Source organism: Pezoporus occidentalis, unplaced genomic scaffold (genome assembly GCF_034315485.1).
Source record: "Pezoporus occidentalis ecotype Australia unplaced genomic scaffold, CSIRO_AGI_Poc_V1 ctg4, whole genome shotgun sequence".
Lineage (NCBI taxonomy): Eukaryota > Metazoa > Chordata > Aves > Psittaciformes > Psittacidae > Pezoporus > Pezoporus occidentalis.
The window spans coordinates 6,834,284-6,849,041 of record NW_026915724.1 but is presented as its reverse complement, the minus strand read 5'-3'; the positions used below and the strand labels follow the sequence as shown (position 1 = coordinate 6,849,041).

Here is a 14,758-nt window from a genome sequence, read left to right as displayed (position 1 = left end):
GAGACCAAGACAGTCAGCTGACATTAATCCACCACTTCCCAGGAATTATACTCCACAATGTGGAGTGAATTGGGGTAGCAGAAGAAGAAATGCACTTTGCTGGTGCATTTGTTTGCTGTGTTGCTAAGAGCAATTGCTTGTGAATTTGGTTGCCAAAGCCATTAAGTCACCCAATATCTTCCAAGTACAGCTTAGAAGAGATCTTATGAGGCTCATACAGAAAGTGATTTTTGGGACCCAACTTAATGAGCCACCTACCCCTCTCCTGTCCTTCTTACCATGCTAGCTAAAACTTAAGAGATCCCTGTCATGAAAGAGAAGTGATAGTTTGTGAAGTAGGCAGATGGACCATGGAGATCCTTGTCAAAGGATGTTACGGAAAGATGTTCTAGAAATTTGTAAGTGTCCTAAGAGACCCTGTGAAAGTTCAAGGAGGAAGGACTCATCCTAAAAACACAGGCACCACCTTGCTGGGGAAATCCCTGAACTTAAAATGCTTGGGAGAGGGGTTGAGAGAGTGCAGGGGTGAAGCTTGTCCTGGTTTTATATTCTTCAGCAGTCATTTGCTGTGGCTGCTGCTGGTGACAGCGCTCTGAGATAGATGTACCTGTAGTCAGACCCAGCCAAACTTCTCTTACAAAAGCTGGCTGCCATTTTCGTTAAAGCAGCCCATCTATAACAACACACGGTACATTAGGATTACCCTTTCTGTGGCTGCTGTAAATGCCGCAGGAGGTTCTGCTCCCCCCGAGTTTCGCTGGGAGAGGGGTGATGTGAGAAAACGGGCGGCGGCGACCATGCCACGAGGTGAAAGCCGTCGCTGCTAAACAAGCAGGGGCCGGCTGTGCTGCTGCTGCGGCTCTCCGGGCTGTCAGCAGCCCGCAGCTCCTTTGTCACCGTCCCTCGGCGGTGGCGGTGCGCGGAGCCCGCGGCCGGGGAGCTCCGGGAGGCAGTCGGGCGGGCGTCAGGAGGGCTTAGGACCCAGGGGGACGGCAGCCGCCGAGTGGAAGGACCCAGGCTTTGGTGCACACGCCTCCTACCAAAAAAAAAAAAAAAAAAAAAAAAATCATACCCGTGGAGCTGGCGCTCTCTCATTCACAGTTTTCTAGAGAGATCTGAGCCTGAACCTGGGAGCCGGGAGAGCTTTCTCACCCACCCAGCTCGACAGCAAGGACACCTACAGGGGGACAAAAATCCGACCGTCCCCCGCAGCCCCCGCGGCCCCACGGCAGGCTGCCTGGCGCTGTGCAGGTATTTGCATTCGTCTTTTCTCGGTTTGCAGCAGGAAAGCTCTCCGCGGTCCCCGACCCCCCCCCCCCCCCCCCCCCCCCCCCCCGCAACCTCCGCACCCCCGGGCCCGGCTGCGGCGTTTCAGTACCGCCGGGCGGACAGCTCCGGCCGCAGCCCCGCTGCGCTGCGGACAGGGGCCGCTCCCTGCCCTGCTCACTGTCCCGCTCCCTGCCTGCTCCCCGCCTGCCCTGCTCCTTGACTGCTCCCTGCCTCCCTCCCTGCTTACTCCCTGCTCAGCTCCCTGCCTGCTCCCGCCCTGCTCTCTGCCCTGCTCCCTGCCTCCTGCCCTGCTGCCTGCCCCCTCCCTGCCCGGCCTCCTGCCTGCCCTGCTCCCTGCCATTTGTCTCCTGCCTCCCCACTTCCCTGCCTGCCCTGTTTCCTGCCCACACTATCTCCTGTTTCCTGCCTACACTATCTCTTGTTTCCTGCCTGTCCTGCCTGTTTTTCTGCCTCCTGCCTGATCTTCTTGCCCTGACTGCCTCTTTCCCCTGCTCACCGCCTCCCCTGTCTCCATGTCCCGTGCCTCCAGTTTGCTTCTCTTGCCTGCCCTGACACCCTGCTCCCTTCCTGTCCTGCTCCCCGCCTCCTCTGCATCATACCTGGCCTGCTCCCTCCCTGTTTCCTTATCCTGCTGCCTACCTCCCCTGGCTGCCTCTCCTGCCTGTCCTACCTCACTACTCTGCCTCCCTGACTCCTTCCCCTGCTCCCTGTCTGCCCTGCCTCTCTTTCCCGCCCCGATCCCTGCCTTCCCTGCCTGTCCTACTTCCCCTGCCTCTCCTGCTTCTCCTCCCTGCCCTGTCTGCCCTACTTGTCTTACTTCCCCTTCCTCTTGTCCTTCCCTTGTTCCCCCTGCCTCTCCTCCTTGTCCGGCTTCCTGCCTCTTACCTACCCTGCCTCTTCTGCCTCCACTTCTCCTTGTCCTGCTTCTTTGCATCCTGCCTTCCTGTTTTCTGCCTTTCCTGTCTACTCTCCTCCCTACCCTAGTCCCTTGCCTCCTTTCCTCTCCACCTCTGTTTCCCCAGTTCCTCACTTTCCTGCCCCTTCCTCCCCTCCTGTTTTCCTTCTCCATCGCCAGCTGCAATTCTTCCTGAAGGTGGGCATGAGAGCTGGAAAAATCAGCTCAGCAGCCCAGGATCAGGGCAAGCAGGGAAAAGAGTCCAAGTTGGAAGGGAAAGTCCAGATACAATTTGAAAGCAGGGGGGAGGTGAGAGGCATGGAGTGGAAAGTGTTAAAACTAGGAGTTAAGGAACCAAGCAAGGACTCCAGCCAAGTGCCAACAGATAGGAGCTTGCTGAACAGAAGTAGACACCAGTTGTGCTCCTCAGCAAATCGGCACATATTTTGACCAGGTATATTCAACCCAAAGAGGAATGAGGAATGAGGGAATGTGCAGGGTCAGTCAAATATTTTGTTTTTCCAGTGACAAGCAGTGATGAATAATGGGTGTAGGGAAAAAGTGAGGCGAATTGTGCCTACTGTGTGGATCCTTTGCTGCAGGAAGTCAAGAATTAAGTTGTGATCTCTGCAAGCAGTGAGGGTGTTCAGTGACAACTTCATACAGATAATAAACAGAGAGCAAATAACATCTGGAGAAACGCCATGTGTGCTACTGCCCTGTACTTAATTCTGTTTGCAATAGTTTAATCCTGGGAGCATGGGGAAGGTCATAGGAAAGAAGGAGCTTTCCCTTTTCAAAATTCTGATTCCTAAATCTAAACAAGCTCCAGGAATAATGAAGTAAAGGATCAGATGGTTACTCACTGTCCATCACAAAACCTTGATTGGATCATATTTGAAAGGGAAAATTAAATTACAGAAAGGCTGCTTTCGTGTGCTTTCTGAGTAATAAAATGGTAACACGGATTTTCTCCCATACTAAAAGTTAATGCAATGCCAACATTTAAATGACATATTATTTAACAGTATTATTACATGCCTTGCATAACAAAAGTGTTATAATGATCAGTCAGATAACCTTATAGAGCTTTCCCTGGTTTGCAGTCTGTATTCCAGCTCAAAGGTTATAGGGGCAGCTTGTGTTGTTAACATAATCAGGTCTGATGTGTATCTGCTATAAAATGCTGCTGATCATTTTAAGAATTCTGTTGATTTACCCAACTGAAAACTATTGAGTATTTCCTAAAAATCAGGCTTTTGTAAGGCATATACTAACCAATTAAAGATATTACAGCCTTTTCCAAAAACCTACTTACTCATTTACATCATCATTTATAACTTATAATCTGCTGCAGAGACCAGATACTCATACTGAGTAGCACTGAATGCTGCTGAGTAGTAGTGTAAGCTGTGTAATTGAGCTGAGCAAAGAAGAAACTGTAGAATCCACCCATCACACTGGGTCATAATTCCTTAAGCTCTATGTGCTTTGAACACAGAGGTGGCTTCACTTGAACATGTAACAGCAGCCTCTTCATGTTCCAGAAGAGGACCATGTCAGTTAAAATACAAATGAGCAATGTCATAAAATGCTGGAGAAAATTTCCTTCAAACTAAGACTGTAAATAAATGCAATTCTTGATTTAAATGTGCAGTTACTGAAACAATTGTGCTATTGTTTGGCAAGTGAGTATTATTTTCTCCCACAGCCCATTGTTGTGGTGTCTGGTACATACACAAACAAGATAAGACAATTGGGTCCTACTAGTTAAAAAAAAAACCAAAGCAACAACATCAGTCTTCATTTATGGAGTCGGAGATTCAGTGAGCAGAATTCACATAGTTTTTAGCAGATGAGTTGTGAGCCCTTTCCCTCTTGAGTGCTCTGAGGATTTAGTTTGAGAATTTCCAAACAGGTTTGGGGGTTTGATTTTCTTTTTTTTTTCCTTCAATAAGATTTATAGAAATAAATTCCTTAAGTCTGATATGTTCTTTCACTGAGAAAACAAACCCACAAGGTATCATCAAATTATATTAAACTTTATTTCTACAGTTTTGGGAGAAGCATCTGTGTGAGGCCTTTGTGTTTGTGCTCAGACTTCAATAGGAAGGAGAGAAAAAAACAGGAGAATTTCACAGGTTCCTGGGTGCAGAAATCTCTCCCTTTTTCATTTCTAACCTTCCTCCCTTCTCCCCTCCCTCCTTTCATTCCTTCCTTCCTTCTCTGCCTCCCTCCTTCCCCCCTGCATTCATTTCCTCCTTCCTTCGTTTCTGCCCCTGACTTTCTCTCTTTGCCTTCCTCCCCCACTGCCACTCCACAGGATGCCATGGATGCCTTTCTCTGACATCATGTATAAAGCAGAAAGAAGTCGGTCACTAATAGGGCACTAATACAATACCATTGCATTTTACATTTTTAAAAGGAACTTAATCTTTAAAATGGGGAGCAAATTACGTGAATGTCATTTTATTAAGAATATAGGACTAAATGCCATGATAATACATTTTGTTTCTTCTGCATATCTTCATGCAGATGTTGTAACACAACTTCCACCGTCCATTTAGGGATTTTAAGGCACAATGTTATTATCCTGTGCTATCAGATTTCTACATACAGCCTAACTATGAGGCTTGGGGGATCAGAATTAATGTTTTGCATGCTGCTGATAATTTCTGCTGCAAGAAGCTTCTATATTATTGGAGAATTTTTTGCATGGTGACACTTGGAGTAGTGTGATGACTGACATGGAAGTTCTTTGAAGCCTGCTGTTTCTTTAACATGCCACAGGTCAGGCCTCATGTTCCTATAGGGCTTGCAGTGGCTAATGAATACTTCAAACTTTAAAACCGTGATCTGGATTAAAATTGAAGCAATGTCACTAAGTTCACAGATGTTTTGTTAAACCTTTTTCTTTACAAGTTAAGTTACTCTCCTTGGCATGTGGTCCTGTTTCTTAATATCCAGGTAGGCAGTTCATTTTGTACATTTCATATTAAAAGACAATGAGGCTCTTTTTACATCTGTAAGAAAACCTTTTCAGTCTCTCCTCATGCCTGCTAGCTTGTAGCAACAACAGGACAATTGCAGGTCGGTGTTACAGACATGCCTGTCCTACATACTGTGCAGAGCTGCAAAGACCAGTTGAATTGCTGCTGTGATTTGTGCTGTGCCACAGCTAAATTACCACCACTGGACAGCTAGATATGGCCTGAGGGTAGACTAACTGACTCAAGCTGACAAGAAGACTATTATATGAGGGGAGTAGGAATGTACAATGTATTGTTTTTAGTGAACTGAAAGAAATGTTACTCTTTGTGCCTGAGCAAGGAGATCACATCCTGGGAAAGTGCGAGAAACCATCAAATTCCCCACACAGCTGTTACAGTCACAAACATTTGCTATTTTCATATTGATGAGATGTAACAGCTCCCTAGTGAAGGTTTACAGGAGCACCAGGACTTGAGGGAGACAAACTTGTGATATTCAACTTATTTAGATTCACTGGGAGAATATAGTACCTTAGAGAAGGGCTATAGGGAAGCAGGAGATGTTCATGATAGTCAAGACTGGTAAGGCCTGGGGTGCTGTGTTCAGGTATGGGCTCCTCAGTACAAAAGAGGCATGGACATATGGAGAAAGTCCAGGAAAAGGTCATAGAGATGGGTAAGAAACTGGAGCATCCCACAAAGGCTGAGAGCTGGGTCTATTCAGCCTGAAGAGAAGCAGGCTGAGGGGGATCTTATCAATATGTACAAATACCTGAAGGGATGATGCAAAGAGGATGGAGCCAGGCTGTTTTCTGTGGTGCCCAGTGACAGGACCAGAGTCGAAGAGCACAAACTGAAACGAGGGAAGCTCCCCCTGAACATCAGGAAACACTTTTTCACTGTGAGGGTGACGGAGCCCTAATGTGGGTTTCCCAGAGAGACTTTGCAATGTCCCTATTGGAGACAAGCTACTCACAAGCTGTCTGCACATAGTCCTGGGAAACCAGCTCTAGGAGGCCCTGCTTGAGTGGGAGGTTGGACTAGATGCTCTCCAGAAGTCCTTTCCAATCTCAGCCATTCTGTTATTCTATAATAATCTATGTGAGGCTATTTGACTTGGGGTATGAAAAAGACTTGTGGGACCCCCCATAGAGGGATAGTTCTTTACAAAAAACATAAAGAAATAATACACTTTTGGGGTCCTGATTGTGCTCTTGAAGCCTAGGGGAATTACACTTGGGACACTGGGAACATTGCAGTCTACCTCTCGGTTTTCTTGTGTGCAACATGGCTTGACATCTTTCTTAGGATGCAGAGCATTATGCACAGGGGGAAAGATTGCCCAGATGTTAACCTGTAAGCTTGTGGCTCAGGAGACATATGGTCTGTTCCCAACTGTGTGAAATGTGTCCTTCATAATCTCAGGCAAATCACTGAAGGCTGTACTTCTTCGCACTGCCTGTGGAGGATGCCAGGAAGCTGCAGCCAAGGACAAGAGTCAGTTTTTCTCATCACTCTTTTGACATTAGCTCATGAAGCTGGGTATGTCCCTTTCTGTGTTTGACCACTCCATTTCCAGTGTGGGTTCCTACCAAGGTACCCCAAAGCCACAAAATGCCATAAGAACCATTCCTATAAATACATCTACAAGTTCATCCTACCCTGCCCTACTAAACATAACATAGCTCAAAGATGTTTTCCACAGTTAACATCAAAATATTTTTTAAAAAGAAATTTAATGAGATGACACCCACACTCTGAGATGAAATCATTCTAGATTACCATTTTCCCTCCCTCCCTGCCCACTCCTTTCTTTTCTGGCACGATTTTGGCAGCTAATATCTGTATGAATGCTAGGAGTTTAGGTATTATATAATGATACAAATCATAACAGTGATGCGTACCAATACCAGGTGAGGATCAAACCCTAGTGCCTTCCCATTTAAAAGCAGTGGATGAAACTTCACATGGCATGTAGCTTTAGATCGAATAGAAAATACTCGGTGGATAGAAGCAACCAAAATCTTTCTGGAACTGAAGTTGATGGGGAAGGGCCAAATGGACATGAGAACAGTGCTTCAAGAGGCAAATGGTGCTGCAGGGACAGCTAAGTGGGCAGGAACAAAATGATTCAGACAAGCGTCATCATTACTGAGAGCAGGTTTTGGTCAATTTTCCAGGGGATGCAGAGCAAATAGGGGTTGAATGCTAATCCAGAAGCTGTCACTGAAGAGAGAGCAGTAAAGCATATTAAGATCTTCAGCACTGGAAAGTGCTGTACATGCTTCCTAAAGATATTATTTTAATTTTATTTGGTTAGTAAGTATTATTATATATTTTATTATTAACTAATTTTATTTTTGAGGGTCAGGCAAAAATAGAAGCTGTTAGTCTGGAGATTTTCAGTATTTTACACATCCTAAAGCTACTCGCTGTCCCTTCTCATTCTCTTCTTAGGAGTGCCATGAATAAACCAAACTGGTAGATGACACCACAATTTCAGTGAAAATATCCTTTTTCTTTTTTTATTAATATGTTGGGTTTTTTTTTCAAACCTTCGTATTTTTCCTTGTTTAAAGCTGCATTTTCCTTTAGACATCTGATTCATTGTAAGTGGCTGCGAAAAGACGTTAGGAGAGCAAATAGTCCTTTGGGAACAAAGAGTCACAACGCAGAAAAACAGCTGTTGAGACTAACAAAGAGTCCAGTGTGCCAACATGCTGCAACAAATATTCAAGATAAGGGGAAAAGGCCAACATCTTCACTGGAAAAAAAAAACATCAAAGTAGAACAAAGATGTAAACATCTGAAAAATGGGCAGATGGAACCCCAAGAGAAAGTGAAATTGCCATGTGTGGGAGGGGGTGAAAATGGAGAAGGTGCTTCTGTTGTACCTTTGGGAATCAGGATAAATCAGTATCATTTGAGAAAGCACAATGACAAACTGGGTATCTATGTTGTCAAGGTAAGCAGTGGCAGAACCATATTATCTGCTGATGTAAATCAGATTCTTTGAAGTCAGTGGATTGCTAACCCCATGATCTGGGTTATGATTCAGATAGTGTCAACACTGCTCTCCTGTAAGCTGTAACCCATGGCTATAGCTCAGCTCACTATCAGAAAACTCTGAAATGCGTTTAAAAAGATTTGTTTTTTGTTAGACTGAATATTGGTAAATTGCTTTTTGACAGCAATGTCTGACACAAAAGGACTGTATCTCCCTCACCCTGGGATCATCCTGGGCATAAAGGGTGGTAATCCACTTAAATAAGTTTTAAAAAGTAGGAAACTTTAATGAAAATAAATAGCAGAACTTGTGACATTAAATGCTTTGGGATCATATAAGAAAACCTGAAGGGACAGATTTTATCTCCTTGGTCTAATCCCATTTTCTCCTAGAGCAGGCTGTAACTGACCTATTAAGAATTTGCCTTATTTCCAATGAAGCATCTTAGTGGAGGTGGGAGTCAGAAAAGGAGCAGTAGAAGAGACAGTTTAACTTCCATAAACTCTTAGAAAAGGAAGCTGGTGGGTCACAGCTACCTGCCACTTGTCCTTGGACCTGGTACAAGTGCTCCAGAGGAAGGTCACAGAAATGGTCAGAGAGCTGGAACACCTTTCCTATGAGGAAAGCCTGAGAGAGTTGGATTTTTCAGTCTGCAGAACAGAAGTCTCCAGGGGACCTTATTGCAACATTTCAGGACTTAAAGGGGGCTTAAAAAGTAAGTTTAGGACAGACTTTTTACTGTAGTAATGGCACAAGGGCTAATGGTTTTAAACTGAAAAAGGATAGATTTAAATTGCATACAAAGAAGAAGTTTGTTATGATGGGGTGGTGAGACACTGGAATAGGCTGCCCAGAGAACTTGTGGGTGCTCCATCATTAGAAGTGTCCAAGGCAAGGCTGTATGGGGCTTTAAGAAATCTGATCCAGTGAAAGACGTCCCTGCCCACAGGGAAAGGAGGTTGGACCAAATGATCTTTAAACATCCATTCCAACCCAAACCATCCTGTGATTCAATGTTTTTTGTGATTCTATGTCACAGGAGCTCCAAAGCTGTTCCAATATATAGTGGGCCCTGAGCTAGAGTCCATGCAGACCCCAGACAAGCTCCTTGCTTCCAGTCTTCTCCTGAGCACCACTGAGCACAGTCTCCTTACACTACGACCTGCTGTTAAATCTAGGGAGGCAACCAATCCTTACACTACACTGCCCCATTGACAGTGTCACACTTCAATACACCTAGCTCCCCTAGCTAGCCCATAGAGGCAATTGTAACTAAAAACATGATTTATGCAAGAAAATGCTAATGCCACCGTTAAGTTGAGATCTTAAGCATAAAATATTGTCCTGGTTTCCCAATGGCTTACATCAATTCTGCATCAGTGGATTTCAGTTGATATCATCAGAGTTACCCTAATATGGTCTAGTAAACGCAAGAGCAAAGAAGTAACAGTTACTTAACATTTATATCTGAAATCCACCCCTAACACAACTCTAATTTCTTTGAGAAATGAATAACCTGGAACCATAGATTACTCCTCAAAACTTCAGGACCTGTTTTTCTGTAGTGCCTTCCTTTTCCCAGGTTTTCCTAGGCTGATCAGTTACCAGATACTCTGCCCTGCAGGTAGCTTTTCTCATCTCCAGCTCCACAGTGAATACAGAAGGAGGCTGCTTAACAAACTCTCCTTTGTATCACCTACAGACAAGTCTAATGCACATGAAAAGCTTATCTCTTGTCACAAATGTCCTTTAAGCAAATATGCAGAAACTCTCTGTATTCAGATTTTGGGATCTCATCCTGGGGTTGCAACTGTGCCATCTAAAATGTAGCTTTTAGCAATGCATGAAATGAAGCTCACAAAACAAGGAACTTGGGCATCCCTTGTGCTGATTAACATCCAGGTCCTGCAATGTGACTTTGAGCAGCCCCTGGACAAAGGAATGCTCTGGCTGCTGCTCTCCACTTTGTTTAATCTGATAATGCTGAACCCAGAGAGTGGCTGAGTGAAATAGTTGTTTTGCTATAAATAGTTCATAACTTTCCAAACAGCTTTCTTTTAATGCAGTATGTTGTTCACTAAGGGATTACCTTTTAATTTTTAAAACCATTTTTTCTTTTTCAGAAGTTAGAGAGAGAGATCAGTTAAGTGGTGGGGCTTTTTGATAGCTTGTCTGGTTTTGTGATGACTGAAAAATTGGATGGATCTTGATCTTTCCTCACACACATGTCTCTTTGGAGCAGACCTTGATCTTACCTCACACAAGTGTAACTACACAGACATCAATGACAGCCTCTTGCTAATTATGTCACTGAAATGTGAGAGATACACTGTACCATTTTGCTCATACATAACAGCTTAAGCAGCTTTTCTTCTAGCACTTGTAAAAACAAGTTCTAGGAAAAGTACAGGAATAAAAATTAAATTCAGAACTAGGTATTCAGGAAAGCTACAAGATCCTGAATACTTTTATTTCTGCTTTTGTCATCCTGGCTTTGATGCTATGGGATACTGGAACTCCCACACTTCAGTAAGACGACTTTGGAAAGTGTATTGTAATCGTAAATTGATGCAGCTTAGTATCAATTGACAATTGATCAGATTGCCTTTCTGAAAGCTTGAACATATACATTCAAGATGCCAGTGACTGCCTTATCTTAAATTCACCCATTCTGAAATAATTTGACTGGTATCCTCTTACATATGAAGCACACAAAGTAATTTTATTGCTATAGAAATTTCAGAAATTCATTCCTGTAAGCTTTACATACATATTTAATCTTTCTTTTATATATTTGCTTTTTCTTTTAGTAAGTGATGGAATAAACAGCACTTTCCTTTGGATGGATTACACTACATGTGAACTGCCTGTTACTGCAAGAATAAGAAAAGCCATTTGCTTTCATTTGTTAAATATCAGCTTGACAGCAAAAAGCTTCTGAATGGTTCCCACTCACAGCAGACCATCAATTGAATGGGATCAGCACTTCTCCTACTGAAATATCTGAAGTTAAGGATTTGGAAAAGAGGTTTTTGCAGAGATGACCCATTTACAGGCTGGACTTAGTCCAGAGACTATAGAGAAAGCCCGCCTGGAACTGAATGAAAACCCAGACATTTTGCATCAGGATATCCAGCAAGTCAGGGACATGATCATCACAAGGCCTGACATTGGGTTTTTACGTACAGATGATGCCTTCATCTTGAGATTTCTCCGAGCCAGAAAGTTTCACCAAACTGAGGCCTTCAGACTGCTGGCTCAGTACTTCCAGTACCGCCAGTTAAATCTGGATATGTTCAAAAACTTCAAAGCTGATGATCCAGGAATCAAACGGGCTCTGACAGATGGGTTCCCAGGAGTACTGGAAAATCGTGACCACTGTGGCAGGAAGATTCTTCTGCTTTTTGCAGCCAACTGGGATCAGAGTAGGTAAATGTAGATAGTGTCCTTATTTTTTTACATACACTCACACTCAACTTGTAATGGAATATTTGTGGCCATACTTGAAGCAGCAAGGCCATTTTCATTGAAACATTTTGTAACAATGAGTCCATTTCACTTAAACTTTCTTGTGATCTCATCACCTCTCATTCTTCAGCCATAACACCCTTGATACACCATATAAAGGGTGTATCAGAGTGTCAGATTAAGTAGCTCTTGGGTTTTTTTTTCCATAAATATTTCCCAGTTTTAACCAGATAGTGTTTGCTATAAATACATTAATGCTTATTGTGTGATTACTTCAGCAATATCACAGACTAGCCAAAGAGGTTGACAGAAAGCGAACGTCTCAAAACATATGGGAGTTCTCAGATCTTCTGGTGCAGAAGGAACTGACCATATTTATTCTGTCTCCAGACTTTTTAACAGATAATCTGTTTATTTTTGTTTGTTTGTTTGTTTGTGTTTGGTTTTTTTAACCATTTCAGGAGTTACAATCTGTGTTATGAGATTTGCACAAACTGCATTGTAATTTCTACACATTCTTGTCACTGTATATGTTATGTATATAGTCTGATAAATGGGACGTTCATGCAAAGTGTATTTTCTGTTCAGGTCATTTCTTCACAGAATGGTATGAACAAAGATATCTCCCAGCCATTATTATAAAATGATGTCCTTAAATGTTAATGTGATTAGTCAGCTTTCACTACCTATTTGAAATAATACAGAGAAAAGGGCCTAGTCCAGGAATATCATGTTCACATTGTCCTTTTCACCAGAAGTCATTCTATTCCATTTTCCCTGTCTTCATGGTGAGAGGGAGAAATGGAATCAGCTGTAGGATTGCCATGTGTTCTGATTTTTGACAAAAATCAGATCAGAAAACAAAATTCAGATTCAGGTTCTCAGTATTACAAATTCTGTTGAGTTCCAGATAGGGTTTTGTCTCGTCATGGTTTAAAGTTGTCCAACAAAGTGTCTCATATTTAGGAGTCAATTGATTAGAACTTTGAATTTATATTATGGAAATTATTACAGAACAATATACAATATATGCAATTTTTCATATTAGTTGTTTTCTGGGAGAACATTTCATTTCTGTGTGAAAACAGAGTACAGAATTTTTTTCTGATATTCATTTTCATGTACAGATCTGGTAAAGAAATATAGAAAGTTACAGAAATGTAACTTTGCATATAAGAAAGTATTTGGTGAAACCTAGAACTGAAGACAGTGATAAAAGTCTTATTGACTACAAAGGGGCTAGCAGTTTATCTCCTGTCTTTCTGAATTGTGGGCTTGCTTTTCTTCCAACCATAAACCCCTTCCTTTAGCAACTGGCCTGTAAAGAAAGATGAATGAACAGGTATCTTGAATGAATAGAAAGTATCAGCTTTAGATGACAGAAGCTCTGTGGCTCTGCTAGTTGCATTAGAGGATTTAGGTATTATATAGAGCCAGCTTTGGGTTTCTGATCCCTCAACAAAATGAGTCTTTGTGATTAACCTCGAACACTGTCTTGGTCTTTGGAAGCTGAGAGTGCTGCTGTCTAAGGCTCCTGCAATGAGATTTTTGACAGAATATTGATTCCTGCAAGATTTTGGCTCAAAATTTCTGCAATGCTTTAATATGCATCCATGTATATGTGTGTATGTGGGTTCAAAAACTAAGGTGATCCTGCCTGCATCATACCTCATTTCTGAAAATGTAATTTTTACCTTCAAAAAAGAAAGGCTGAGGAAAATAGGATAGGATATATTTTCCTAAGGCTTCTCAGTGAAATTAAAATCCACTTGCAAATTTTACCTCTGTTGAGCTACTGAAGTTTGACTCCTCTATGGATTCATTTCTGTGGGCTTTTGTAGCACTTCAAATGCAACAGAGATCTGGGACAGGATTTGGACTGTAAGCAAATAGAGGGATGACCTTTTCCTTTTCTACTGTTTAAGAGCATTAAGAAGAGAAAAAGCTTTCAAGAAACAAAAAATGATGAGTGCAACATCTTGTTAATCAGCTGGGAAGCCGTTTATTGGCCAGAGGAAATATATATTCATATGCCTTTCACAAAACCCCTCAAACAAATAGGCATTGTGTATATCTTGCATACATGTGTCTCAGGCAACCTTTCTATACATGTGACTTCAGTGACAGCAAGATGTGCACAAACTTGTATTTCAGTTGAATGCTAATGCCATTCATACGAGGCTGTGATGGTGACATGCACATCATCATGTAAGAGTGACATGCACACCACCATGTAGGAGCTCAGCCTTCAGCACGCCTTTCCTAACTTTAATCTCATTTTCAGATAGCCATGACTTCTCTTTCTGTATGGTTAAATCATAATTTATAAAAAATTAATAATTTACAAAGGATTTCTTAAAATCAGCATGGCTGTAATCCATAAAGTAATTTTCAGTCCAGACATCATTTATACTCCTGGGAGTAACAGTGACAGTTCAAGGAGGCAGAAGCAGCCTCAAAACTTTTTGGTCTTACAAATGTGTTGATTTTTAAAAGGAAATGTCATTAATTGTGCAATGTGACTGCTTGGACAAATTGAATCAAAAATACTTTTTAAGGGATTCCCTGTATCAAAGTTAAAACTTCTATGTGCGCTTTTAGAAACACTTGTGATTTTATCTGCAAGAATGCAATTTGATAGCTCTCTAGAAAACTAGGTTTCAGATTCCAGTCTCAATGTTTTCAGCTTCAGCTTCCAGCTGCTGGATTCTGTTAGTTTAAAGGGAGCATAACAATGACAGCTTCCCATGTTTGTACTTTTGTGTCCTGACCCTACCACTGTAGGGTAGGTTACTGTTAAGCAGCAACAAGATAATATATTAGCTACTCTACAGCAGTGATCCTTGTGTGACTTGGGTTCAAACTAAAACAGGGGAAGCTCAGGTTAGATACAAGGAAGAAGTTCTTTACTATGAGGATGGTGAGGCACTGGAGCAAGTTGCCAAAAGATGTGGTAAATGTTCCATCCCTGGCAGTGTTCAAGTCCAGGTTGGACAGAGCCTTGGGTGACATGGTCTAGTGTGAGGTGTCCCTGCCCATGGCAGGGGGCTTGGAACTAGATGATCTTAAGGTTCTTTACAACCTTAACCATTTTATGATTCTATAACC

At 42.5% G+C, this 14,758-nt stretch overlaps 1 protein-coding gene across 1 annotated transcript in view; it reads left to right on the top strand.

Moving 5' to 3' along the window:
* Positions 1–1,112: 1,112 nt before the first annotated feature.
* Positions 1,113–14,758, top strand: part of CLVS1 (clavesin 1) — a 100,982-nt gene continuing 87,336 nt past the window's right edge. Inside the window, exons 1-2 of the mRNA XM_062633310.1 lie at positions 1,113–1,251; positions 10,993–11,611. Coding sequence (XP_062489294.1) covers positions 11,223–11,611 — 389 coding nt within the window. The 5' untranslated portion in view covers positions 1,113–1,251; positions 10,993–11,222. The remainder of the gene's footprint in view (positions 1,252–10,992; positions 11,612–14,758) is intronic.